We start from the raw sequence: 27,694 nt of genomic DNA on the forward strand, positions 1-27,694 counted from the left end.
TAAAGGTCCGGGTAGTAGCCGTGGTAGGCCACCGGGTTCGGATATGTATCTATGGGCACGAATGATTATGTTGCCGCCTTCGTACCGGCAGCTAATCGGGTTACACAGAGTACCTATTAGCCGCAATAAATGTTCAGTGCCCCTTTAGGTGAATTCAGCTTCACAGTATGACAACACAGGCTCAGCTCCTCCCGTTTACGTCTCCAGTACTCCGTACATAACGAATACGCATACAGGCACTATCAAACCCTTCTATTATTGCAAATCGAAGATGCGACTCATGCTAACATGACAAGACAGAGCTGCCTTTCAGCACGGGAGCGCGATTCATAGCCATTTTTCGCGCCCTGTTCAGCGTTGCTTCCTCTCAGAGCTCCAGTAGGCCCGCAAAGAGATATCCCACAATAATTATATAAAAAGAATAATATTGCGGTACTCTGCGTTTTTCTTATACTGCACCGCGATAGACAGCCAGAATGTCAATTCGCTCGCTGCTGCTGCCGTGTTTCCTCACGGCAGCGTTTTGACAGGGAGCTTCAGTGGTCACCGAGTCAGATGTGTTTGCTTGCTTGTGCGCTCGTGACACCGTGCTTGTTAATTTAGTTAGTGTGTCATGTTTATAAGTTTATACGGCCGATAATACTACTATCCTTACTTCGTATGGCGGTGTGCTAATTTGTTATTGCAATCGACGCTTCGCCTATCAGACGAAACGGCGACTTTTTTTTTAACTCATTTTTCGGTTTCAGATCTACTGTACTGCGGGATGGATTGTCGGACCTCTTATGGGGCAATTATCTCAGGCAATTTATTTTCCATAACGGCTAATCACTTTAGTATGGAGACGCTGCTTGGTGCATTTTCGTTTGCTGAAACAAAATAAAGTAACGTAAAATAATGCGACTTAGTTGACATGGCTTTTGATTATCGTCTGAAGCAAACTGCTGATGAAACAAGTTGTTTTACCACTGCCACACGGGTACGTTGGGTCTTCGTTGAAATAGATCTGCTTCGAGCTGTCCTAGCACTATTCGACGGAGAAAAGCGTCTGGTTAAAACAACCGACCAATTGAACAGATCTATTTGAAAAGCATTACAAAAAATTGCTTTTCAATTCAAAAAGCGGAAAGCATTTGATTGATGTTCAGAAACATATCAATGTGAGGTTCTTGCATAGTTAGCTGGGGCCACCTAATAATAATAATAATAATAATAATAATAATAATAATAATAATAATAATAATAATAATAATAATAATAATAATAATAATAATAATAATAATAATAATAATAATAATAATGTTATTATTATTATTATTATTATTATTATTATTATTATTATTATTATTATTATTATTATTATTATTATTATTATTATTATTATTATTATTATTATTATTATTATTATTATTATTATTATTGTTAGTAGTAGTGGTAGTAGTAGTAGTAGTAGTAGTAGTAGTAACCCCTTAACAGCCTACGGTCGTTCTTGAAAACTCTCTGATGCATTTACATATTTAAACATCATTATATTGTACGCTGCATCACTCAGAGCATATAATGTCAGTTTTATTGAGCCAACGACCTCACAGCTGTATTCTACTAGTCTTCACAGCCCCAGTTTCATTTATATTGCCATGCTACTGAAGCCTCGGTTTCTGCTTCCACTGCTGATGAGACAAGTTATTTTACCACTGGTAGGACACTTTGACATTCTAACATAATATGGGCGCTCCGACATTCTAGTAAAACATAGGTACTCAGACATTCTAACAAAGTATTCGCGATGGTTTCTGCACAATTGCCAGGCTCTGGGCACGAGTCTTCATCTGTAAAAATCTCTCCCACACCTACGTGTTCTCAAACATCCTCATGTGGCGGCTTAGAGCCGTATGGCCGCTGCCTTTCTGAAATATAAAAGTCATTTGATTTCGTTTTTGCTGCTCAATATTGTTTTATAGCTGGCTTTCTCTCCATTGATGCTATTATGTACAGTGTTCACTCGTCTCTTTGGCTATGAGTGACTGCCGTACTTTGGGCAAAATGGCATGCGCACCTGGCCACCGAGTTCACTTTTGTTAACTTGAAAAGGCAACAGTACAAAAGAAAAAAAAACATGGACAGAGGCGAGACGACATGAAGGAGCGCTGAACTTTCCAACAACATTTTTGTGAATGATCTATTCGAATATGTACAAACACGCCCATTTTGCCACACTAACCATTGTTGATACTTTGCTTTGGTGAGGGTTACCCCGCAACGGGGCAGGACAACAGAGACCCGTCTTAACGTCCTGTCGTCAGGAAGGAGTGGCGAACATCAGTGACATAAGAGCAATTTGACATCCGTGATCTATCAAAACTTGTGGCTTTGCTAATACACATTTTGACCAAAAAAAAGGGAAAAACAAAGAAAAGTGACGTCAAGCATGCCCGTTCCTCAATGTGCAGTTTCCCGAATATATATGGTGGTCAGTTACGTTCTTAAATAACAATTTGTACACGTTCCGCCTCGTTCTTGATTTGTCGGATTCCATACGCCAATGTTTAATGGAACACAATCGGGAAGAGCGAATGAACCGATTTTTTTTTAAACAGCGCACGTGCCCTGTTAAGATTTTGGCAAATTAGGTGACGCTTTTTGGTAAAAGCAGACTCGCCAAAACTCATCTGATGTAGATAACGCAGTTGCGTCACATACTGAGCTATAATGCTTGAAAAAGAACTTAATCGCATGGCAAATCGCAGTGTCACGTTAGCTAATTAACACAGTTTCACTAATACAATCTTTGGGCACGTCCTAATTGCGGAATTAAGGCCGTGATAATATCCACATGGCAGAAACCCTGTACCTGCAGTACAAATTTTTGAGAAATACGTACCTAAACTTTATGGCGAAATACGTCAGCACCGAACACGCATCTTTTGGAATTAGTGCTATCGGCACAAGTTTTTGCTCATGTAATGGGACAATTACCGACTGCTCTGCTTCAGTTCCGTAACAAGGACATGTGCTCAATATGAATATTTAAAGCTAACTAATGAAGCTTTCTCTGTTGTCTATGTTGCATTGCCATATGTCGTGCAAACAATATCCGCCTCTTCCCAACCGATGTGAAAAAATTGTGCTTGCGCAAGTTTCCAAAGTTCTGTCGTCTCATTTTACAAGTTCGTGCGTAAGCGTTTTCCGTTACATTTAGCATACTACGTGAAAAAAGTATGCAGAATATGGCCTAAACGTGATGGTCCACATTTCCTGATGGTCCACATGGTCCACATTTCCTGTTCTTGATGCACGATTCTGCATTGTCATTGCTATATTTGTCATAGTTCGGAAGCCATTCTTTTTCGTTTACTAACAGACGGACATGATTGTTAAGGCGAAAGAAAAAAAGGAAAGCAACTTACACTTACCACCAGCCTTGCTTGGACGTGCGACGATCATTGCAGATGCTACCCGTGTAAGGTACGTTCCTTGAGATCAGTCCTCCAGGCAGGGTTCAGCTGTTGCCGACGAAGCACAGTCTGTCGTCATGACGCCAGTGCGAAAGAACACAGCTCTTGGCCTGAGCGCTTGAGCACAACGAAATAAAGTTCCAGGCGCCGTTAAAGAATCCTCTGTATTACTCAGTAGCTCATGAAGTCCTGACCCGCACAAGGCTTGTCGAAGCAAACCCGATCAATGCCAGGAGAAGCCTCCCGGAACTGAGAATCGTAAACGGTTGTTTCGCCGGGCGAAACAACGACGTTCTAGCCCGTGGAAGCCAAAGTCCAGAGTAATGTGTTTACAAGACGAAACGGGGGAAACTTCCCAGAGTCAGCGGTCAAGCCCAGCTGCACTGAACAACGAGTTCACAAAACAAAAAAAAAGAGCACCAAAGTTAGCGCAGCTCACGGCAGAACAGCAAGCAAGGGAAGCGCTTACGAAACGCCGTCTGCTATAAAACGTGCCGCTGTTGCCGACGGAAAAAAAGCTTTCGCCGACAAAATTAAGCAGGACCCTCACAGCGGTGCTCTCGCCGGCTGTACAAACTGGCAGAAACGCGAGGCGATGAGTCTTCACTCGCGCTGTTTGCACGCGCCATTGCTATTGGCTGCGAGAGACTCACGTGGCGCGAGCACCTGTCAGAGGCGTAGCAGACGTCACTCGCGACTGTTTCTTTGCGTCATGGCGGCGGTTACGGTCACGGGACGGCTGTTTCAGCAACCATACGGGAGAGCGAAGGCCTCCCAAGTTCGTACGTTCGCGAAAGCATGTGTTTCTATGGGGCGCGAAGTAGCGTGCCTGGTGACCTTAGCGTAAAAACAGCCTTGCTGATACTTCGCCATCGAGCGACAACAGAAATGTATGTAAGAAATAAGGAACAAACAGGACAGACGTATTCTGCCCCAGTGACACAGCTGACGTCAGCGGATGCCGTTGAGAGCTTCCGCTCGTAATGCCGGATATCGGAAGCTTTTCTTCGCGTGCGTTTTCTGTTTTGCCTCCTTTTTTTTCTTTTTTTAATCTCTCTCGACGTGTTCTGAAGGGAGCGCGTAGGCGGCTTCGAGCTAAACAAAGCGACGCCAAAGAGCAAATTCCGAATACGCAGATAGTGACGCAAATTAGGAGAGATAAAGCATTCCGAAGCTCCGGGTATTCGTTTCACTTCCTGAAGACGTCCCTCACAGAGGACGAACTGAAGGCCTCCGTGACTACATTCCACAACTACGAAAAACTCCTCTCTCAGTCCTGAACAATTTACTCTCTACATAAAAGTTAAAAATGCCTTTAGATTTTCTTGTTAACTTTATTACATCAAACATTCCTTGCATGCAGGTTTTAGCCGGAGGGCAAGTCTACGCACAAAGCGCTAACTACGAACTGAGGCTTATTTTTCCAGAGCACAATTTTATACGCTTGCACAAAGCCACCACGCATGTGCAAATTATTGCCTCCTAAAAAAAAAAAAGTTCCTTATCAGGAAGAGTACCAGACGAGATGCCTATGCACACAGGAACTAATCTCAACATATTTTCAGCCTGAATGATTGCTCTTGTTAGCTTGTCGTGCTTGAAGCTTAAGATGGCTCATGCGCTGAACAGTGGTTCACATCCATATGACTTATGCTATCTTCGGCTGGTCGCTTCCATCCCCCGAAGCAGAGTCGGGCAGATCCGGCGTTCCCCGAGCTCAGAGGTAGAGGACGAGCGCGCAAGCCAAACGTGCGACTCGCTCTCGGAGGAGGCAATGGCAGATGCTAAACCACGTGACTACTACCAACGTCAGATGTTTCGCTTATCGAAAGCTCCCGGCGCTGCCGGGAAAACCGGCGGACGCGCCGGCGGGACGAGCGTTCGTCGCAGTGGCCTAGGTTGCCTAGGTTACGGTGGGCCGTCGCCAACAGCAGCGACGCGGCTCTGCGATGACGTTTCAATTTCGACGACTGCTCCGACGACAGGGCTCGGAGCGCCTCAGAGCGCTCGAAGGTGGAGGAGAGCAATCGAGAAGAACCAGCCGAACGCAGGGCGGGCACCCTCTTTCAACCAGCCGAAGACAACACCGCTCGCGAGAGCGCTCCAGAGCGCTCAGAAACGACCAGTCGAAGATGGCATTACAATGAATAGCGAGCCACACACCACGTGCATTTTTGACATTTTTATTGTGTTTTCTAAGTCTTTCATTAAGGCACTCGCCCGTCTACGCGATATACTTCTTACCGCAAGAGAGAGTGATCCCATAGGCGACATTGCTAGTGCAAGAAGCGAAGGTGTTTTTGTGTTTCCTTTCACACTATTTTGGTCTCCTATCGCCGTAGTTGGGGTGACAGAGGGCTAGAAGTTTCCGGGGGGCTGCGTCAACTACTTGTTGTTTTGATCATTCTGCTATTTCTTTTTTTTCCTCCAGATTACGGAACATCTTGTGGTAATATGGTATAGCACCTAGGCTCTTTGGTTTGTCCTCTGGAGTCTACTTATTGGTTGGTAGCCGGATGACGAAGTTTTTTGAGCAAGGCTTCAACAACTGAGGTTTGCACATGCAAAGAATAGCCGGCCTCTGACAGCCGCTCTGACTGATTATTTAAACTAGCTGATAATTCATGTTCCCATAATTTAGTGCCCAGTTGTAAGGCAAGAGAGGCTTATTGCAACGTGGTTAATAGTGCCAGCAAAGACGATTAGGGTGGACAATTAATAAGCTGTCAAGGAATTCAGTTACAAAAATTTATCGCTGCTCATGTGCGAGGGTTAAGGGGCTACAGCTTTCACTGAAGTGAGACAGCATACTAAGGGCGCGCAACCAGTTAGCGTTCGAGTCACTGTCAAAAGAAAGCAAGGTAGTCATGAACAAAAATTAAAAAAATCGTTTTATGTATGCTATTCGGTCGTCATCCGCAAGCCGCAGAGCAGCCTCCAGCGGATAAACTAAAGAACATAGCTCTTATACAGCATTACCGCAAGATATTCCATTAGCTGAAAAGTAGCAGAAAAATCAAAAGTACAAGCAATGTTTTCTGCCCCTCAGAAGCTTCTTAGGCCCTGCCGCCGTAACTACGGCGATGAGAAACCAAAGATGTGTGAAAAGAAACACAGAATCCGCGTCGTTCTCTGCACTGGTAATGTCGTTAATGGGTCATCCTCTATTGCGGTAAGTATATCGGGCTGACGGGTAAGTGCCTTAATGATAGACTTAGAAAACACAATACCAATGTGAAAAATGCACGCCATGGGTGGGCTCGGTATTCATTGTAAATTCTGTGAATGTGAACCATTGTTCAGTGTGACCCATGCGCCGTTGTAAGCTTCATGCATGACACGTTCACAAGTGAAATCATTGAGGCTGAAAATGATGTCAGACTAGATGCTTAGTGCATAATCAGCCTTTAACCTATCCGGAAAGGAACTTGTTTTTCTTAGGAGGCAGTGATTTCCGCATGCGTGGAGGCATTGCGCGGGCGTATAAAATTGGGCTCTGGAAAAATAAATTTTTGTTGGTAGTTTGAGCTTTGTGTGCCGTCTTGTCCTTACCTCCTAATTAATTAAGGTATGAGGTTTTACGTGCCAAAAGCACTTTTTGATTATGAGGCACGCCGTACTGGACGACTCCGGAAGTTTCGACCACCTGAGGTTCTTTAACGTGCTCCTAAATCTAAGTACACGGGTATTTTCGCATTTCGCCCCCATCGAAATGCGGCCGCCGCGGCCGAGATTCGATCCCGCGATTTCGTGCTCAGCAGCCCGACACCATAGCCACTGAGCAACCACGGCGGGTGGTCCATACCTCTGTGCTACACAACGCGAAGGTTACGAACCAATAAGTCCGAATTTCGACTATACTAAAGTATATTAAGATTCCTTCCTTTCTTCCTTTTCTTTTTGCTGTAGGATCGATTCCTCGCAGTGATACAATCGTTGAAGCATAGCCAATACCACGATATGTTTGCATCGTCGGCTCGTTGAGGCGAGACAGGTTGACGCCATTCCAGTGGCGCAGGCAAGTTGTATGGGTGTGAAATCAAAATGAACGTGTGAAGCATAGTGACGAGGAGTGCGCACTAAGAGTGTAACAAAGGTGCAAAGCAACAGCAACACGTGATGATGATGATGATGATGATGATGATGACGACGACGACGACGACCTTAAAGTGCTTGGCTCATACCCGCTCGCGGGGATTGGCTAATTAAGAGTCGGGCACATTTTACGCATATGCTAAGCGAATAAAGTTTGAAATCCATAATCATGATCAATAAGTTAAGGTGAGTAAAATATAGGATGACTCAGTGAATGGTAATCTAACCGAACATGGAAAAATAAAGAATATATATATATATATATATATATATATATATATATATATATATATATATATATATATATATATATATATATATATATATATATATATATATATATATATATATGTGTGTGTGTGTGTGTGTGTGTGTGTGTGTGTGTGTGTGTGTGTGTGTGTGTGTGTGTGTGTGTTTAAAAACGCGGCACTTTCGAAATAATGACATGATTGATACGATCGAGAATGAAGTCGTTTAGATTCAACAATGAATTTCTTTATGGCGATGCGTACATCCCTGTGTGAGTAAGAACACATGGACACATTAATGTTCTTAGTATACTTAAGATGAAAATAACGTGCGGCTAATGGCTGTGTTATCACTGCAATTGCTGAGTATGGCACGTGACCACAACGAGGCACGGTAAAAAAGTCGGCCGATATATAACTACAAGAACTTCAAAAATGCAAAGGAAAGATTAAAAATTAGGTAAAAAAAATTGCCTCCAGTTCACGCTGTGAAGGTGGCTGGACAGTGAATTACCATTACCCATTGCGGCGCAGATTGAAATTATTCATGTGGCGACGTTCAGATGTACTTTAGCTCATTATTACCTTAAGACGTTTCGACGGCCTGTGACTTGGCTTGTGCCGCTACTTCATGCACCTGCAAAGAGTGGACCTGAGAGAAAATAAATTCGCCGGTCCTCATATGCACGGTGCTTTTCGGGAGTCCTCACTATATGTGGCCTTCCCATAGCATTGTCACAACACAAACCAATTGCTGGGCGGGTTCTTCTTTTACGTACGAAAGTGTAGTTACGTCACTTCCTGCTTCGTATGCTACAGTCAAGCTGCCGTCGCAGCGGCAGCTTGCGAAACAGTGATCTTTACCGGGAAGCGTATGCGGGGTGCGCTGCGTGCTTCGCATTGCATGTAGGCGCAGGAGCGCCTTATCATAAATTTTGTGATTCGAATGCTTGTTTTGGGTTTGTTCCTTACTGAAACGTATGCTGTTCTGTGTGTTGTATGCGGGATTTCAAAGAATGTATGCACTGTTCGCTTCAATTTGCTGAGTGGTTGTAGCCTCTGCCTTACGGTGGTATGATCCACTGCATTTGGGGGTATGAGCCATAGACGATGATAGTTCTCTGTCGACGTTCCGCCACGAATAAATTCTGGGATCATAGCCGTAGACAGCTTCGCTGTAAAATAATGATGCGTGATATATTAAGGACTGTGTCGTGTGCATGAATAATGCCAATCATGTCTAACGTTCTAATCTGTGGGTACGTACCACCGTGTGGGTTATAATGATGGTGCCAACCCACACCATGGTGTGGTTTCGCACCATCGAACCTTTCTGCATCACGTGGGAGTATAGAATCACTCGACCATTTCCTCCTATTTTGCCAAAAATGTAATTCCGAAGGAAAGGCCTACTTAGAGCCGCCCCTATCGCGTTTGAGACTTCCTCTCTCGGCGGTTGACATTTTATCTTTCGGGGCAAGTACCCGCGGCCGAGCCCGAAAGGAAGTGTGTTAGATAGCACATGAGTACGTCATTGCGACTGGGAGACCCTCGTGTTAAGCACATTTTCCTGGTTATTAACACTGGATCGCGTTATTTTCATAAGATAGCCTCTCCGTCATAATTGGCATGACCACTACTCAAGAAACGAAAACAGAAAGTAATTTATGTTTACTATTTATTAAATATGAATAGTACAGATCAGTAAGTTAACAGGAAGCAAGAAGTTCATATTATGTTTCCACTGATAACCATGGCCAATTACCTCCCCCCCCCCCCGTGGGCACGTGCCGAAATTTGAAGGAAGAAGACGAAGACGAAGAAGTAGCACGCCGAGCGACAGTCGGACGGCGGTGAGCATGTGGTGAGCCCTCCGGTCCTCCTGGTAGCCGGGTGCCACGATGTTTGGCTGGGGCAAGCGGCCTACCGCTTCGGGACCCGAGGAGAGTGGCAGTAGGTCGTCCTCGCCTGCAAAAAAAGACGGCAGGTGAGCGTATGTTTATGCTTTTATCACGGTTAGGAGCAAACCAAGTGTCTTTGTCACTCGGTTTACTTATGTAGTCGCTTCACAAACATGAGAGATCTTTTGAGGCACGCTTCAAACATACGACACGCGACTCCAGCTGGGGGTCTTTCTTGGATCCGTGGAGACGTCCGGAATCTCAAGTGCGCCCTGTTAAAGTGCTTATAGCACTCTCCTTCGGGATACAGGCCTCAATGAGACTCTATTATTAACTTTCCTGTTAGTGCACTTGTGATAGCACGTGTGTTACTGTGCTGTGTTTTAGAGCGCAGCTCTTAGGCACCCGTTCCTGCGTCGAGCGTCGGCTTGCCTCGGCGTCGTATCTCGTAACTGAGCGAACAAGCACAGTGAAAGATGAAAGCGGACGAGGAGCGCAGCGGGAGAAGAAAGAAGAGAGCGCGAGGAGGAAAGGGGAGGAGGAGGCTACAGTGAAGGCATGAGGCGGAAAGTGGAGGAGGAGCGAAGGGCAGACGGCCTCCTGCGCATGTGCTGAGTTGCCGGCGGCCACGGCATCCGCAGCCGCGTGGGCGATCTCATCTACGCTTCCGAAGGGGGGTCTGGGTGGCGTGAGGTGGGAAGGGCTACGCTCGTCCGCTGCCTCATCTGCTGCGGTCAGTCCGATGTACCAGCGTGTGCGACGGGAATCACTACTTCTGCAAGGGGCGATGACGCGTGGCTACGAGTAAGGCTCGATGTGACTCTCCCTTGGGTGTTGTCGCTGCTGACACCGATGGCACGATTTCCCCGCGACGAAGGGCCGTTCTCGTCGTTGGTTGAACGAAAGCATGAGAATGAAAGCGTAGTTCCGCGCAAGACGGCCTGTGTGCCGACGATGGCTGCGATGCGGCGCCATAGTAGCGCGCGTCGTCTGTGCGGAAACAAAGCGCTGTATGAGCGGAGGTCTGTCTGCGGCGACTGACGTGCGGCGCTCCCGAACGTCACCCACGCGCTGCCTCTCGAGATCTCCCGATTAGCGAGGCAGTCGCGCCACAAGTTGCTCCGTTTGCAGCGTGCCGCACGAAACAGATTCTGCGCAGCAACTACGCTACTCACAGCGTTCTCTTCCTAATATAAACCATGTGCCTATATAATCATGATACAAAATATTGATGCGCGAAATGAAAACACGAAATTGCCCGTGTCGTTTTTGTGTTCTCTTCCGCTGTCCCCGTCTCTATTTGAGGTCAATATGATAAGCACGAATCACCAACCAGGCCAAACTGAAGTTCTTCTGAACCACTAGGTGGACTCTTACAGAATACCTCCCCTGGTCAGCGCAGTATCTTATAGGAAGAGGATGTGAGCAGGTGAATGGGTGGGTATCCCGGAGTGTACGGGCATTCCGAGGCAGAGTGGTGTACTGTGGGCTCTGCTCCACATAGGCGATAGGAGGACGGATATTGTGTGGGGCGGAAGAGCTCAAGTGTAAAGAGAGAGATGAATTAGTTGGCTGTCGGTAGACGTCATGCAGCGGCTTCTTCAGGGGTGTGCTGGCGTGAAGCGTATCCTGTTATGTGTGACGTTGCAGCGTATCCGTTAAGTTCAATAATACAGTTGGTGTGCGTCTAGACTGGACAGCGAGTAGGTAGAACGCTAGCACGGATGTACAATTGCGGTTTCGGCTTCAATAGGCCGACGTTGCAATGGAGAGCTCGAGGGTTCTACCATGAAAATGTTTTCTCCTTTATTGCTTCATTAATTGTGCGTCATAGATTGATGATTGATGATACCAGAACTTTTCCTGATACCTAATAATATTAAAAAATTAAATTATGGGGTTTTACGTGCCAAAACCACTTTCTGATTATGAGGCACGCCGTAGTGGAGGACTCCGGAAATATCGACCACCTGGGGTTCTTTAACGTGCACCTAAATCTAAGTACACGGGTGTTTTCGCATTTCGCCCCCACCGAAATGCGGCCGCCGTGGCCGGGATTCGATCCCGTGACCTCGTTCTCAGCAGCCTAACACCATAGCCACTGAGCAACCACGGCGGGTCGTTATACCTATTACCGTCTTGCACAGAATCAACAACAACAAAAAAGAACTAAGATACACGAACAGGACAGACGCTAACTTCCATCTAACGTTCATTGCCGGGTATCCAGATCTGTGTGCTTTTTTTGTAGATTCTGCGCTGAAACAGTAATAAGCATGGATTACGAACTAGCCCGGACGAACACTTTGCTCTTTCCGTGACTATTATTATTATTATTATTATTATTATTATTATTATTATTATTATTATTATTATTATTATTATTATTATTATTATTATTATATTTTTTTGCTTTGTCTATCACATTCATTGGCACGGTCCTACAAGCCAACTGAGGCTTAGACCGGCCTGCTTGTGTTGTTTTGTATATTTTGTGGCAATAAACATTATTATTATTATTATTATTATTATTATTATTATTATTATTATTTATTATTGCCGAGCATCGCTAATAAGCGTGCTCGACGCCTGTCGTGCATTTCAAGCGTGACGTCACAGTGCGTCACCGTAGGCTCTACGCCCAACGAGCGCTTTGCTGAGCAAGCACTTTCGCAGGAGTGCCAGGGAGGAGCTCCAGGAGGTGTCGCTGGTGGGCAAGGTGCAGAACTCGGACTCGGCCGTCGTCGTCATCCTAGGCGGCATCAACCTCCAGGAGCCTGACGACGTCTCGGCCGGTGCGACGCGTAGTTTCTGTCTGAGATTAGGATGTCGTCTTCACGTAATCTTTAGATATGACGTGCCTTCCCAGATAAAACGAACTCAGAGCACGAGAGAAGCAATAAGCGTCGTCTACTATAAGGGATATGGTTGGCTTTACGTCACCTAAAATTAGCTCGGTGACGCCTTACGTCATTTTATCTGCATTGAAATTTGTTGTTAGGTGCTGAGAAATTTAGCGTTACCTTCGCAGTTAGGTTGCAGTTGTCTTTGCAAAGATCGTTAAATATGCTTATGCCAGAAGCGTCACGTTTCTAATAACTCGAAAGGATAACAAGATCTCACACCACTCGCGTGCGGAGCTTCTCCCAGTTGCTTAGGAACCGTGCAAGTAAATATCTTTAAAAAGACGCTCTTCCTTTTCAGTGATATATTCTACGAAAACTAAACTAAAGAAAAAAAATGTTAAGCTATCCAACAAGACATGGCGAGGAATGGATAGTACCGACACCTCGACTTAAACTTGGACAAGAACGCCTTCACTATATTATTCCATCTCTTCTTAATGGTGATAGCCTCATAAATTTCGATTTGTTTTCTTGTTCGCGCGAGGAGCTTCATATTATGTGTTTAAATAACATGGCTTGAGTTTACTTGTGTGCACGTATTGCTGTTTCGTGTATACTTTAGTGATTACTTTATATACTTATCTGTTTGTTTGCTTTTTGTACGAGTTCCAGTACTGCCTCCCTGCTGAACTTTAGGTTTGCAGACTTGTCAAGCTGTCCTGGTGTAGCTTTTTTCTGCAACCCCTCCATCTGTATTGTAAGATGGCAAAATAAAATTGAAATTGAAATTGAAATTGAAATACTCTGGTCGATAAGGGGCGCTCATTGCAATGCAGGAAAGTCGACGTACGTGTTCAAGCCCCAGCTGAATCAATGGCTCACCTTTCAACCTCTGCCCGAGCCGCGGCACTACCACGCCGTTGTTTATTACGCCGGCTGCATCTACGTCTTCGGTATGAAACGGACGAAAACATTTCTCGGCAAAATGGTAGATATTTGCATAGTTGGCACTACTATTGTTCCACACTCTCGACGTACAGAGAGACGCTACTCAGCTAGCCCAAAAGCGATACAGGATTACCGCTGCACGGCTTCATCAAGACGAAATCAAACGCTTGGGACAACGCGGAAACTTCCTGGAAACTTTGTCGGCATGTCCACGCCGTCAGACATGTGTTGATGCGAGGCACTGCTTGGCGGTCTGCCTAGAGTTTCCTGTAGAGAGTCCGCCAAGACTTCCTCCAAGACTTGAAGACGTTATAAAAAAAACAAAAAAATCTGCGCAATATTATCAGAGGGTAAAATCGGTCGTATATCTGCTAATCTGCTATCCCAAGATGTTACAAAAAGTATTAACTTCAATGACATTACGTATCAAAACCACGATTTGATATAAAGCATGTCGTAGTAGAGAAATCCTGAATTAATTTTGACATGGACAAACAATGCACGGCACACGAGCGTTTTTTTTTTATGCACCCACATGGTAATGCTGGCGCCGCTGTCAAGATTGAACCTACGACGCCGAACTCAGTCACACAACACCATAGGCACTAAACAATCTCTAAAGGGGATTTTGATATCCGTGTACTTCACCAAGTACTCGACCATTAGGTGTAGCAACGGTTGTAAACATTTTGATCTCCAACCGAATCGCATCCTTCATGCTTTTGACTTCTTCGAACCCGTCTTTCCTTTAGCTTGAATACAAAAAGATATGTATCTATTTTGTGCTATCTGGATATTGATGAGGAAGGTGCGGAAGCACACGTGAACCAAAGCAGTGCGTGAAGTCTAGGTGGGTGCACACTCTGTTGTGCCAAGAAAAAAAAATTACGAATTTTGATGATATCAATAGCATGGTTGAGGTGGCACGAGGCACCGATAACTCTCTTAAACACGTACCATTAGCCAAGCCCATCCTTTCGAACCTGTTATAAAAAACAATCAATTGGACACAACCTTCCAGTGAAGGAAATTATTTAGATTGCCCATCACCGCCTATACCGAGTGCTATTACATGACCCTTACCACGCGATGCAGTTTCGTTCCGCCGGTTTCCCTGCAGGGTCATGCGTTGCCGGGGTGTCACGTGATAGTACATGGTATGGCCACTGATGAGCAATCTACCTTCCGCCGCCTCCTTTTATTTTTATTTCCTTGTCAGTATTTATTGCACAGTCTCGGGAACAAACGCTGCAGTTGTAAGTTTTCTGTTCTTTGTGTTACAGTCCCTAACTTTGTTACAGCGAACACGGGAGCGCGTGGCACATGGTGCATGCAGAGCTCTCTGACGGGCAGCTAGCGCACTCTCGTGGTTAGTGAGTTTAGCGGACGCACTCCCTAGCTGTTCTCCCACGTCGTCTGCTACCGCCACCACCGCATGGAATCCAGACATGTCGGCGCATGCGGTCTGACGCGCATGCGCGTTGATTACGAACTGGCTGTAGACTTTCAGAGTCAACGCGCGAGCGCGATCAGGGAGTGCATCCGCTAAACCTACACACTTCGAGAGTGTGCTAGCCGCTCACTAGAGTGGCATGGACCCACAGTGCGTGTTCGCTGTCTCAAAGATTGTGACTGAACATGCTAAAAATAAAATTACTGGGTTTAACGTCTCGCAATTGCACAGTAGGATGAGGGACGTTGTCAGTCGATGGCCTCGAATCAATTTTGACCCCCTTGCATTTGTTCAACATGCGCCAAAAGCACGTTGGAGAACTGAAGGCACAACGAAAAACGTTCTTGAACGTTCTTCAAGAACTGAAGAACGCTTCTCCAAGAAGTGAAGAACGTCGAAGGCGGGATGCAAGATACGCTAGCCCTTGCATTCCGCCCCCATCGTTATGCGGCCTCCGTCGCCGGTATTCGAATCCCCGACCTCGTGCTTAGCAGCGCAAAGACACGGCCAACGCTTCTGCAGTTTCATTCTTTCATGTCGCGTGGTTGTGGCGCTGTATGTCGGCAAGTCTGCTGCAGTCTCGGCTTAACACTGTTTCACCGCAAGGCGGCTACAGTCCCGCCGACGTGAGCAAAGGGGAGGCCCGCGCCCAGCGCTCGGTGTTCAAGTTCCACGTTCGCGAGAAGCGATGGGACAAGGCGGCCGACATGCTCCACGCCAGGGCCTGCCACGGGGCCACCGTGGTCCACGAGAAGATCATGGTCGTCGGCGGCAAGGACGACAAGGGAGAGTGAGTCTTAGAACGACAGAAAGCCGAGCTAGTTGGTAAGGATTCATTATGCAAAAAATGGTGAGGCGTGCAGACAGGACACAAGAGAAGAGAAGTGGACAACACGAACGCCGACTGTCAACAACTCACTCTCCCTTTTTTGGAGAGTGAGTACTCCACTATGCGGCGTAACTCGTAATGAGACCGTTGGTCTGGCACGTAAAGCCACGGAACTTATTTAAGTATAGCCTTACTCTTGCACGCGAAGAAAAGGGGTTAACCGAAGGGCCCGATTTTTATTAGTCATGTCATAAGAAGCCAACAAACACTGACACCAAGGACAACATAGGGGAAATTACTCGTGCCTAATAAATGAAATAAAGACACGATAAATTAACGGAAATGAAAGTGGATGTAAAAACAACTTGCCACCGGCGGGGAATGATCCCACAACCTTCGCGTAATAAATGAAATAAACGCTAACTTAATGGAAATGAAAGTGGATGAAAAAACAACTTGCCGCAGGTAGGGAACGATTCCACAACAATCGCTTAATGCGAAGGTTGTGGGATCGTTCTCCACTTGCGGCAATCTGTTTTTCATCCATTTTCATCTTCATTGATTTATCGTTGCTTTATTTCATTTATGAAGCACAAGTAATTTCCCCTACGTTGTCCTCGGTGTCAGTGTTTGTTGGCGTCTTAATCTTGCAGCTGCACTTCACTCGAAGCCGGCCAAAATAGAGAAACTCTAGAAAGAAGGGATGCAGACGGTTAGCGTAAGATAAGTGGAGGTCAGCGTACCCCAAATACCGCGTGAATAGCCGTGAATAGCCGTGAATAGCCGTGAATAGTCTCAGATCTTTGTGCGCCCACAGTTAGGGGACGCCGGCCTCGAACCCTACAACAGAATCGAAAACGAGCACAAAGGAGCGCAAGCAGGGGTGCGGCTTTCGGTACGCAAGGACGGTTGTGTGGGCCACTTCTGCAACTCCCAGAAGGCAACGCGCATGTGAAGAACTCAGACCTTTGTACAGATTATGTGTTAAAGGGACACTAAATAGACAAATGATTTCACCTGTGTTAGTCTAGTAAAAGAAACCTTCGTACAATACCAAGAAATGCCGCTCCCATACCGCGAGTAGAGGTTTGGCAAACCAGAGAAAGCGAAAATAGGAAAGATGGGCAGCGATGTCGCCTCGGACTTCCTGCAGTGGCTCGTCGTGATATGGATTTTGACGACGTGTGCTAGGGCCAAGTTAATTTTAAAAAATAGACTACATTGAGTTTTAAAGGAACCAAAGATTTAGCATGAGAAGCTTCCGGAAACTATATTGAGCCAACGCGGCCTAAATACGATAAAAAGAATAATTTTAATTTCGTAACGTAACACTGACGTACCGGCGTTGAAGATTCCGGGCGCGAAATCAAAACATGTTATAGTGAAATTAACAAAAATAAAATTTTCAAAGAGGGCCTTATCAGCCTGTACCGGTCTGGTGTTCCTCATTCGTGCCCCTTAAAAATATAGTTATGCAGCATTAATGAACAAAATTGAAGCAGACGTACTGTACCTACACGACGACTCCATCTTAGCAACATGCCGAGAAGCGACACCTACACACACGCCTGTGCGCGTTGTGTCTGTGCGTTTGTTGTCTAGACCTAAATGATCGCATTTGGAATTCTTTCCGCTGACGTGATTCTTTTCTACCCAGCAAAAGTTATGGTGCTTCGAATGCCCTACTTCAGGAGAGTCTTCACTAAAACACCCTGTGAATAAGTATATCAGCGAACGTAAGTTCAGAAACATCTTCAGCACTTCTGCTTCAACACGGCCGCATCGCACGTTTTGAATATGCAAGCAGGACGCTGTGTGCACGTTCCAGAACAGCTAAAGCAAGTGGCGGCTCTCCGTTTCCACACGTGGCTTGTGCAGCACAAAACAGCAGGTATTATGAGGCGGCCACGAAAAAAAAATGGCTGTGGCTTAGGTAAGGTTAAGCCCAGGATGCGAAGCATACTAGCCTTTATTTTAGTTGTTGAACCACTGTTTAGCCTGGTGAACTGCTGTTGCTTGGCTATATTTGGTTCGGCTAGACGAAGAAACAACTCATGCATTACTTCTTCGCCTTCAAGAGTGGAACGCGACAGCGTTCCCGTCGACCCGCCAAGGGGTGTAAGACAATGGGCTACAGGGCAGCGACTACGCGCCCCGCATTAGACGCGGTGAGCGTCGAGCAAAGCAGCGTTCGGCGCGGCAACGAAATGTGCGCCTGAGCAAGAGACGCACGCCTTAGAAACAGCGCGTTTCTAAGGCAACACCGCATTCACTAGAGGCGCTTTTGTACCGCTTTGAAGCGTTGTACTCGTGGCTCAGTGGTAGCGTCTCCGTCCCACACTCCGGAGACCCTGGTTCGATTCCCACCCAGCCCGTCTTGCAAGAGTTGAGCCAAAGCCACTTCTCCTCTGTCGTGACGTCACGGTGTCACGTGATTTCATGGTCACCGCCGCGCCTGAGGAGCTGGGTTGAGCCCTCGTAATATGCTTCGCATAAAAAAAGCAATGGTTGAGACAGCGCCTGTTGAAAAGAGGAATTACTGCAGCGTTGGCGTTGGCCGCTTGTTGTGAGCAGCTCGTTGTTTGTTCCGCGTCAGCTCCATTCACTTGTCTTGCAGTGTTTTTTTGATGCCACTTTACCTGTGTCTTTTTGTTTGTTTCTGATGTAAAGAAAGTTTATTAAACGCATAACAGATGGCGCATAAAGCTATTCACGTATTACGGTTTAAAACCTTTGACAGCTCAACAATAATGTTGACCTAACAATAACATCTGCAAGAACTAGACGAATGCAAATGTTAGTCCCTGCTTTTAAAGTTACCGTTGTTATCTACCTTCTAAACTGTGGTGTTCACGATAATGTCGACTGTGAGCCACAGCAGGTGTTTTTGAGACAAAACCTGGTCTCTTCATATGGCGCATCGCATTTTGGTCGCGGCGGAAATTGTTTCTTTTGTTTAAGCAAACACTTATTTTCATCTCCGTAGAGGCGCATCTCAAGAACACACGTTAACCTTGCCAAAGCAAGTACCGAACGTCAGTCTGTGACCGTGCATTTCACTTTATTCGGCTGCTCAACAATATTTTTGATCAAATGTATCTCGCTTAGCTTTTGGAAAAACGTTTTCATATTTCAGTTGGTATGTTTTTGAGCAATATATGAAGTAGAAATAACCCAATAGGGGAAATTCTAGGTCAACTCATTCTTATCTTGGGTCAGCTCGAGCATCTCATGTACTCGACGCGTCGTGAATACGTATGGCTGCTTCTGCCTTCGTTACACTAGCAAGGGTAGTTAGATACGCATTCTCATATTTGCGAGTCATATCATTTGGTAGCCACTACATGAATCCACTACATGGTAGCCACTACATGAATGAAATTAGTTACGAATGATCGATAAGCTTGCGATAAGCTTTCCTAAATTAACAAACTCAAAGAAAAGGAGAAATGGAAATCAAGACAGCTCACCACTGGCGGTAGCCGAATCTCCGAAATCTCCGCGAGATAGCACGTGATGCTATACCAACTGATCCACGGCCCCCCCTTGGTTCCTGTTATCTAACGTCTCTTTTATCCTTGCTCCCTTTCCTTTGCACATATTACCCCACCTCACGCCGTCGGGCTCCATTCAGGGGTGAGGCAGTATAAAGCTGGAAAGCCACAGTTGCGGCCAACGGGAATGTCCTCCTTTCCACTATCGCTGTCATCGAAGAACCAATTACAGTCGCTCGCGTCGTGACAAAAGTCGTGGTCATCCCAGGATCCTGCACTCGGTGGAGGTGTACAACCCGGCGTCGGACAGCTGGGTTCCGTACCGGAACCTCCCGCTGCCCATCATGGGTTGCGGCGTGGGCTGCCTGGCCGGCATGGTGTACGTCGCCGGAGGGGTGACCACCAAGAGGCAGGTGTTCTCCGGCATGGTGCCCGCCGAGGTGCTCTCCACCGTGCACACCACGGACCCGAACGAGCGCAGGTGCGCATGCAAACTATGCGTATGCGTATCAAACAAACGTAACAAGACGGATGCGTATGCAGAGCACAGGCGTATCAGCCGTGCTTAAAAGCTTGATCTGAAACGTTCGAACGAAAACCATCACCGGCACGTTCTCTGCCCACAAGTCGACCAGCAGCCATTCCTAGATGGGTCACGACACTAAATTTTGTGTCTTGTCTGAAGCTCTGCTGACCGAGAAATGCTCAAACTTTCGGTCTGAGAAGTTCGTAGAAGCGGTGTCTGATGAAGTGGTAATTCCTTGCACACAGCACAAGCAACGTCTTCGGGACACATATAACCTCAAATGTATTCTTCCCAGTCCCGACCTGTGACCTTACGGAAAAAAAAAAATCAGGGAAAAGGAAGCACTCTACGAAGCACGATAGCGATATATGAAATGACGCCAAGGTTAGCGCACCCAGCAACTGAACAGAATATCATAGGCGTCACCACTGAAAGCCTAGCAAAATACTAAGAGCATAGCAAAAGCGGGTAGCTGATGTTCCAGGTGAGACGAAAGGAAAGAAGTGGTGTTGCGCGCAGGTTCATTGCTTAAGTGATCTATCAGGATTACATAATGGGTGCCAAAAGAAAGGAGCTAAAGTTGGAGGAGGGACAGGGTCACGTGGACGAGGCGAGAAAATATGGCGTGGACAAAGTGGACTCAGTTGACGCATAAGAGGGCCACTGTATTTGATTATTTTTTGTACTTAGCATTGAAGGTCCCCTCGGCAGTTTAAACTCTGGGGCCTCCTTCTGTACTAATATTTACCGCATACTTTCCTGCATCCAAATATTTTTAAATAAAACCTCGAAACCTTCAAACTTGTGGACCGTTGGGAGAGAATGGCTTTCGTTTTACAGAGCACATTAAACGGGCCGACGATGAATAGCGCACTTCCCACTGCAGCTGGGTACGTCGCCCCAGCCTTCCGGAGCCCCGCGCGTACTGCACGGCTCTGACCATCCACCACGAACTGTGGCTGGCGGGCGGGCTCAAGCCCTCGGGTCGCGACCCCGCGGGATTCACCAACGTGGTCGACGTGCTCGCGTACGACTCCATCCGCGGTCGCTGGGAGTTCCGCTTCAAGTTGTCCCGGCCGCGTCACGCGGTGGCCGCCACCAGCGCCGACGACCGCATCTACGTCGTCGGCGGGATGACCTGCCAGGAGGGCACGTCCGTGGAGGACGTGGACGTGTACCACAGGCAGCGGCTCTGTTTCCTCGACTGCCAGTGCCTGCCCAAGAAACTCACAGGTATGCAGGCGTCGTTTAGTAGAACTTGTTGTTGGGCGAGTTGGTAGATATTAGCGAACATTGTTTAACTGCGCGAGCAGACGAACCACAAAGACAGCGAGGGACAAGGACTGCGCCCGTCCTTGTCCCTCGCTGTCTTTGTGGTTCGTCTGCTCGCGCAGTTAAACAATGTTCGCTATGCAGGCGTCGCACCCGTGTCTGCACTGTGCGGTGTTTCTTCGACACCTGAAAAACGGGAAAGCGCTATAAAAAGAAAAAAAAAGAGAAAGAAGGAAGGAAGTACAGATTCTATTTTGCTAAAAGCTACTTGCCGTGGTAGTTTTGTGGCTGCCAAGCACGAGGTTGCCGACTTTATTTCCGGTTACAGTGACTGCCTCATTTCTGGTCACCCGCCGTGGTTGCTTAGTGGCTATGGTGTTAGGCTGCTAAGCACGAGGTCGCGGGATCGTATCCCGGCCACGGCGGCCGCATTTCGATGGGGGCGAAATGCGAAAACACCCGTGTACTTAGATTTAGGTGCACGTTAAAGAACCCCCGGTGGTCCAAATTTCCGGAGTCCCCCACTACGGCGTGCCTCATAATGAGAAAGTGGTTTTGGCACGTAAAACCCCATAATATTATTATATTATCATTTCTGGTCACTAGTGCTCGTGCACTCTGGATTTATGCGTGTGTTAGAATGAGGGGGGGTCAAAGTCGAAACAGTAACCTCCACTATAAGGCGTCCCTAACGGCCCGCTGTGCAGACGTGAGGCATGAAACCTGAGTATTCAGTGTCGGTGAGAAAGTTTCAGAGCAGGCTCTAGCTCTTTTTTTTTTTTCCTTTTTCGGTAAAGCTTTCCCTTGCATCCGTCGCAACTCGGCGGTCGGCAATTCTGAAAACCCCGAGACGTTCACAACGAGATGTTCACGAAAAAATATCCCTGCAACCAACTCGGCCGCGTATCACGTGCAGGAAACCGCTATTTACAATTTGGACGATTTGTTAACATTGCGCCGCGTATCCCACTACTCTGAAGAATTCGAGCCAAGGCACCTCAAAAATACCTCAACGCACTCTCCTGTCACCGTGGGATGACAAGCATACCGTGTTTTTTCCCGTTGTCCCTAACCGTTTTCTCGAGTGCTTAAACTAACCTTACGCAACGTGCATGGTTAAACGGGCCCTGGGACACTTTTTGAACGTTGTAAAGAAACGTTGCCGATCTGTAGAAGAGGCTCCTGCGAACATGTGAGCCAAGTATTCTTGTACTACGTGCAAAACGGAATTTACAATTTCGTCTCAAAGAACCGTCAACTATTGCTCGCTCTCGCCTTCGCAGTGACGTCATCGCAAGCAACGAAGCCCACCAACAGCTATTGGCTGATTTCGTGATCGCGATAACATTCTCAGTAATATTATTACCGCTAATTTGGAGGTAAAGAATTGAAAAATAGATCTGTGCGCAATAGCAAAAAGACGAAAAAAAAAAAGCAATCCATCTTTGCACTGCCGGTCAAGGCATGGCAGTGGCGCGTAGCTGCGTGGCCTCCGAGATTGGAGTGCTGCGTGGAGTAGATGTTGACACCACGGGTTACCGCGACGAGGCTTCTCGCCGTTTATTTATAGGGACCTTATCTCCCCGTATCTCGCCGGTGAGACGCTCTACTTTTGGGCGGAGCCTTGCCCCCTTGACAAGTTCCCTGTGTGGCTTGCAAAAGTGCTAGTGGATACGAAAGAAGAGAGAAAGCCGATCGTTGGTACGATTGTATTGCGTGTTTGCATTCAAGATCAAAATAAACATTCAAAATAAACGCTCAATGACTACGTCGAGAGAGAGAGAGACACACAACTTTATTTATCCCATCTTAAAGGGAAAGGGGCTGCGAGAAGAAGGCGAGGGAGGTTATCCTACTCGTGGTAGGCCTCCTCTACTACCTCAGCCCACCTCAGGATAGCTTCCTCCGCTTATACTTGGAAGGACTTGAAATAGTTTTGCGACGAGAGGTTCGTGAGGTGACGCCTTTTAGTAGTGAGACCATTCTGTGAATAGTTACAGAAGTGTTTCAGGGACCCCTTGAACGCCGCCATCATCTTGCACTTTCATGCAGGACTGGCGGCAGTCACAGTGCCTCCGGAATCGACGGACGGGTCAGGGCTGAAGGTAAGACTCTGTTCGCGCCCATAGCTCTGGTTCTTCTCTTTTTCTTTGGTGGAAACTCGGTAGCTGGACTTGGGCTACGAGTGAGAAATTGTGCAAGTGCATATGGCAGCAATGGCTGGTGCAGCAGCTTTATCTTCTATAGCTCAAGCAATGATGTACAAAGACAGACGGGAATATTTTCGGCACTGAAAAAGTACTTTCTAATATTTCCAGTCGCGTTGCGCTGCACATAGTTATGTGAGTCCGTCTCATGCAGACAGACAACGAGTGTCGTTGTGTGGCCGCCTATGTCGCTGCCATGTCACGCTAGTTCACGTTGTGTGCTACTTAACGTGACAGCTAAAAAGCGTTGCGTTAGGCAGCGTCACGCTTAAAATTCAGAGTCGAGAATCGGGCTCGCTGAACGTATCTAGCAATTACTTGATATCGGTAAAGTTGGTAAAAGTTAGTACTGCACGCGTAAGTGACTCAAATAACGCTTAGCTCACGCAGTTCGTCAAACCGATTCATTCGAAAAGCCGACCCTTCGACACTTAGTTTGTTGAATACTCCAGCAAGAATCTGACGTCGACTTTTAAAGACATAAATGCTTTCGAAGCACCGAGCCTGTGGCCACTGTGGCTAATGATGGATGAGCAATGGCTGCAAGAAAGAAAAAATGTTCCACAACTCCAGGTTTTATTATTATTTTTTGCTTTTTTTTCTGCCGCTTTCTACAGGTTTCTGGCAAGCAAGCCTAAACATTTTCTTCTTTCTGTAACACATCGACGCAGGAAGACATGATCTTTCTGTTATTGAGGGCATTTCATTCGCATCGTACGAGGATAGTCATCACATTTTACCCCTCCTGGGGCACGGTATCTTTCCTCGGCTCTCTTTTTTTTCCAAACCAGAGCGGCGCAAGCTCCAGGGCACCTTCGTCACTGAAACTGGACCAAGGCGACCAGGACAAACGGAGAAGGTCGCACAAGCCACCTAAAAATTTGGTTAGTACATATAGCGATGCTCTTTGCTTCGAGCGACCGCGATGATCTGAAGCAGGCTGCTGGCGCATGTAATGCATGCTTCCTCTGAGGTTAACATGTCGCTGCAATCTTGATGTGAAAGTAATAACCAAGTGCTTGTTCTTTTCTTTTTGGCTGAACAGAATTTTTAAAAATTGGCTGTGGTAGATGGCCCAGCTCTAATACTTCAACTGGCTTGTGCGAAGAGGTGACCACTACTTTCACTACAACTCGAAAGACATAATATACTAACAGACATAATTTTACTAATTAAGTTTTTTTAAACTAATTTCTTTGAAGCACGTGTTGTAATTTACGAATTGTAGCCAGGGAGTTTGCGAGACAGAACGAACTCTGAGGATGAGACCAATTTCGAGATCTGCGCCATCAAACTCGGAGTAAAAATGGACCGTTGTTTCGCTAACCGTCTTAACAAAACGCCTATGTATGCATTGAAACACAAAAATAACTCCAATGCCGACGTATTTCGTTGCACCGTTTGGGAATGAAGACAACCTCAAACTATAGTGTCATTCTCAGAAGTCGTTCCAAGTGAATACGCCCTGCGAACTCGCCGGCCATAATTTGTAACTTGCAGCATGTGCCACATCACAATTATTTAGAAACTGAATTGTTGAAATAATGTAAATAATTGATTGTGAATTTCGATTTGTCGTGCAAAGAATGTCCGCGTAAACGAGTAACGCCGCTCAAGTATAGCAATAGATCGCTGTCTGCCACGGGCAATTAAAAAAAAAAATGCTATGGTCAGTCTGAAAAGAGTATGCGTGATATTCCGACAGCTTATTTATTTATTTATTTGTTTGTTTATTTGTTTGTTTGTTTGTTTGTTTGTTTGTTTGTTTGTCTGTTTGTTTGTTTTAGATACCCTCAATCACCGAGGAATTGCAGATGGGAGTGGGTGACAACGCACACACAAAGCAAAGAACAGAATGAAACGTGGAGCGTTATACAGTATTAGCGGCAAATTGTACAAGTGAAACGAAATATAACAGAATGGCACTAAAACAAGTATAACCGAATTGAACAGAAATAAACACAGCGTGTTATACAATACTAGTGGTAAAATATGAGCGCAAGAGAAATTTGGGAAAGGAAGAAAGCAATAAAAAAAAAAGCAGGAGAAATAAAAACCGCGAGAAAGCAAAGAAATTGCAGGCATCGCGACAGATCATACCGTTATTGATGATCTTAGATCAATCAATCTTGTATCTCTGATCTTAAAGCTTTGATCAATCCCGTTAGAAATACTGCACTTGCGCGCCCTTTCCACTTCGCCTTTTTCTTTTTTTACAATATTCGCAAAACTCGCAATTTACGCACGAAAAAAAAAAGAAAACAGTTTACGCACAAAAAAAAAAGAAAAACAGGGTGACGCGTAAGAACACTCCATCACGCAGCTCGCAGACAAGGACCGCTCAACCGAGGAGATCGAGGTGCCTCCCGAAGTGCGCCACAAGCCGACGCCTCATCCCAGACCCAGGACGGACGCTGGTGACGTCGATGACAATGCGGAGGGAGTACGTACTACGTATACTGGATGAGACAAATCACAGCATTTCAAAACAATGGACCACACTGGCAGTCAACTCCTTCATTGGGGGACAGCAGCTTTATTACGCATTTAACGTTTTTAGTGTGCCTGATGTATACCGGTACATTTTCGCGTTTCCGTTCCGCCATGCCACTGACGCCAGGTAGGAACGTGAGGGCGATACCGAGAGAGCATTTGTCACTATCTATGTCATTTCGTTTTGCATAACAATAAATAAACAGCTGTATTCGTTTTATAATATAACAAAAGCCCAGTGCTGGCGGTGCGTCTCCTCCGAAAAAAAAAGGAAAAAAAGACACGATACTGAAAATTTCAATAGCGATAAGAAAGCAAACGTGTTCATCAATATTGACCGCGTCATTTTGGGTGGAAATCTGCCAGGAAACATGATGGCTACACCAAGAGCCAAGGTGTATCTCTGCTGGTACCATTAAAAGAAACTTCTCCCGCAAAAAGTATGTTAAAAAGAACAATAAAAAAGACGGCATAGACGTGGAGCTGTACACCTGAACGCGGTCATTCTAACCACTCTACAACGTAACGGTATACACACTGTCAGTGATGAATAGGACTACTCACAATGCTTATTTTTTGCTATAAACGTTTTTCCTAAATGCTCATGCGGACACTCGTTCGGTTTCTTCCAGCTCATTTCTGGTTCTCCTTACCCGTAATATATATATATATATATATATATATATATATATATATATATATATATATATATATATATCTTCACGCGCGCGCGAGCCTGCTGTCTCTCTTACACTGAACCTGGAAACAAACACTGGAAATAAATAAAGAAACACTCAATACTTTTATGGTCTTTCATACAACACATTGCCAAGCTTGTGGCTATATAAACGTCCGCATTCAGCTTTCATTGTTGGTGCAGTGTCGTGTTAGTTCCGTCATTGGCTTACTACAATGTCTGTACGGTTGTATTCTGCGATTGTCTTTATTTCGTACCACTTCTATCACTTATTGTAGTCTACACATGCGTGAGAAGACCCGCCTTCTTCCGCATTTTCATTGCTGCGTGGATTCATTACTAGACAATGTCTAAAAAATAGACATCACTCTCTGTATAATGTGTACAACCAGGAGTCTCCTGTTAAAAAACCAGCTCTCACTGCAAGTGGCGTTAACTGTGTCAATATGACCGTTGTAGACAGCACATATAAATAACAGGGAGAACGAAAGAAATTCCTTAAAAATGGCTCAAGCGCTCTCCTTGCGTATTTTTTCTTTCTCTGTCCCGGCGCGCGCTTTTGTTAAGCCAAGTGTGGACCCCATGGAACGCCGTGCCTCAATAAAGACGAGCTGCTGCAACTGGCTCTTTCCCCGTGTTCGGGGTTCGGCCGTTTGTTTGTCGCGCAGGGTCACTGGCCCCCCAGTCGTTTGGCCGTCGACTCGAGCACCTTCCTCGGAGTGGAGGCGCTGAAACTCCGCACACCGCTGAGCCGACCGAGCCTGCCGCGTTTCTATCACTACGTGCCCGCGGCACCCTCCAACGACCCGCACCACGGCATCACCGTGCGTGTGGACGACGATTTCAAGCGCACGAAGTGAGCAACACGTGTACACAGCCTCAGGTGCCACATCACGTCGACACGCGAGACGCTTTCTTCCAGCATGCATATACAGCACATATGTATTCGAGTTCGCAAATTTTGGCTATGTCGATAACAATATTCAATACAATATTGCAGTGTTCGCTCAGGAGGGAAGCAAATAGGGCTGTCCGAATCCACGCCTCAGCGCGACAGAAGCAGATCTCAAAGGCTATGCTTTTTCGGACTGGAAGCGGCGGAAGTGATTGCAGAGCCGGGAACACGTCGTGGCCGCCACATTTTAGGCTCCATGTGACGTCATGTCACTTACGCTGATAATTTGTTAGTCGTCAACGAGATTACGTTACTGCGCTTTTTTATGCGACTTA

The 27,694-nt window shown here is 46.2% G+C and overlaps 2 protein-coding genes across 3 annotated transcripts in view; one reads left to right on the forward strand and one right to left on the reverse strand.

Annotated features, from left to right (window-relative positions):
* The window catches only part of LOC135913013 (uncharacterized), a 50,681-nt gene extending 46,358 nt beyond the window's left edge, over window positions 1–4,323 (reverse strand). Inside the window, exon 1 of one of the 2 annotated variants that reach the window (XM_065445646.2) lies at window positions 3,408–4,323. In XM_065445646.2, coding sequence (XP_065301718.1) covers window positions 3,408–3,444 — 37 coding nt within the window. In that variant the 5' untranslated portion in view covers window positions 3,445–4,323. The remainder of the gene's footprint in view (window positions 1–3,407) is intronic. The other variant, XM_065445647.2, reaches the window with a different exon arrangement.
* A 5,278-nt stretch (window positions 4,324–9,601) lies between these two features.
* Window positions 9,602–27,694, forward strand: part of LOC135913011 (beta-scruin-like) — a 36,000-nt gene continuing 17,907 nt past the window's right edge. Inside the window, exons 1-10 of the mRNA XM_065445642.2 lie at window positions 9,602–9,785; window positions 12,376–12,494; window positions 13,382–13,498; window positions 15,553–15,736; window positions 19,538–19,750; window positions 20,682–21,028; window positions 23,120–23,172; window positions 24,066–24,158; window positions 25,598–25,717; window positions 27,133–27,320. Coding sequence (XP_065301714.1) covers window positions 9,700–9,785; window positions 12,376–12,494; window positions 13,382–13,498; window positions 15,553–15,736; window positions 19,538–19,750; window positions 20,682–21,028; window positions 23,120–23,172; window positions 24,066–24,158; window positions 25,598–25,717; window positions 27,133–27,320 — 1,520 coding nt within the window. The 5' untranslated portion in view covers window positions 9,602–9,699. The remainder of the gene's footprint in view (window positions 9,786–12,375; window positions 12,495–13,381; window positions 13,499–15,552; window positions 15,737–19,537; window positions 19,751–20,681; window positions 21,029–23,119; window positions 23,173–24,065; window positions 24,159–25,597; window positions 25,718–27,132; window positions 27,321–27,694) is intronic.

This window comes from Dermacentor albipictus, chromosome 8, assembly GCF_038994185.2.
Source record: "Dermacentor albipictus isolate Rhodes 1998 colony chromosome 8, USDA_Dalb.pri_finalv2, whole genome shotgun sequence".
NCBI lineage: Eukaryota > Metazoa > Arthropoda > Arachnida > Ixodida > Ixodidae > Dermacentor > Dermacentor albipictus.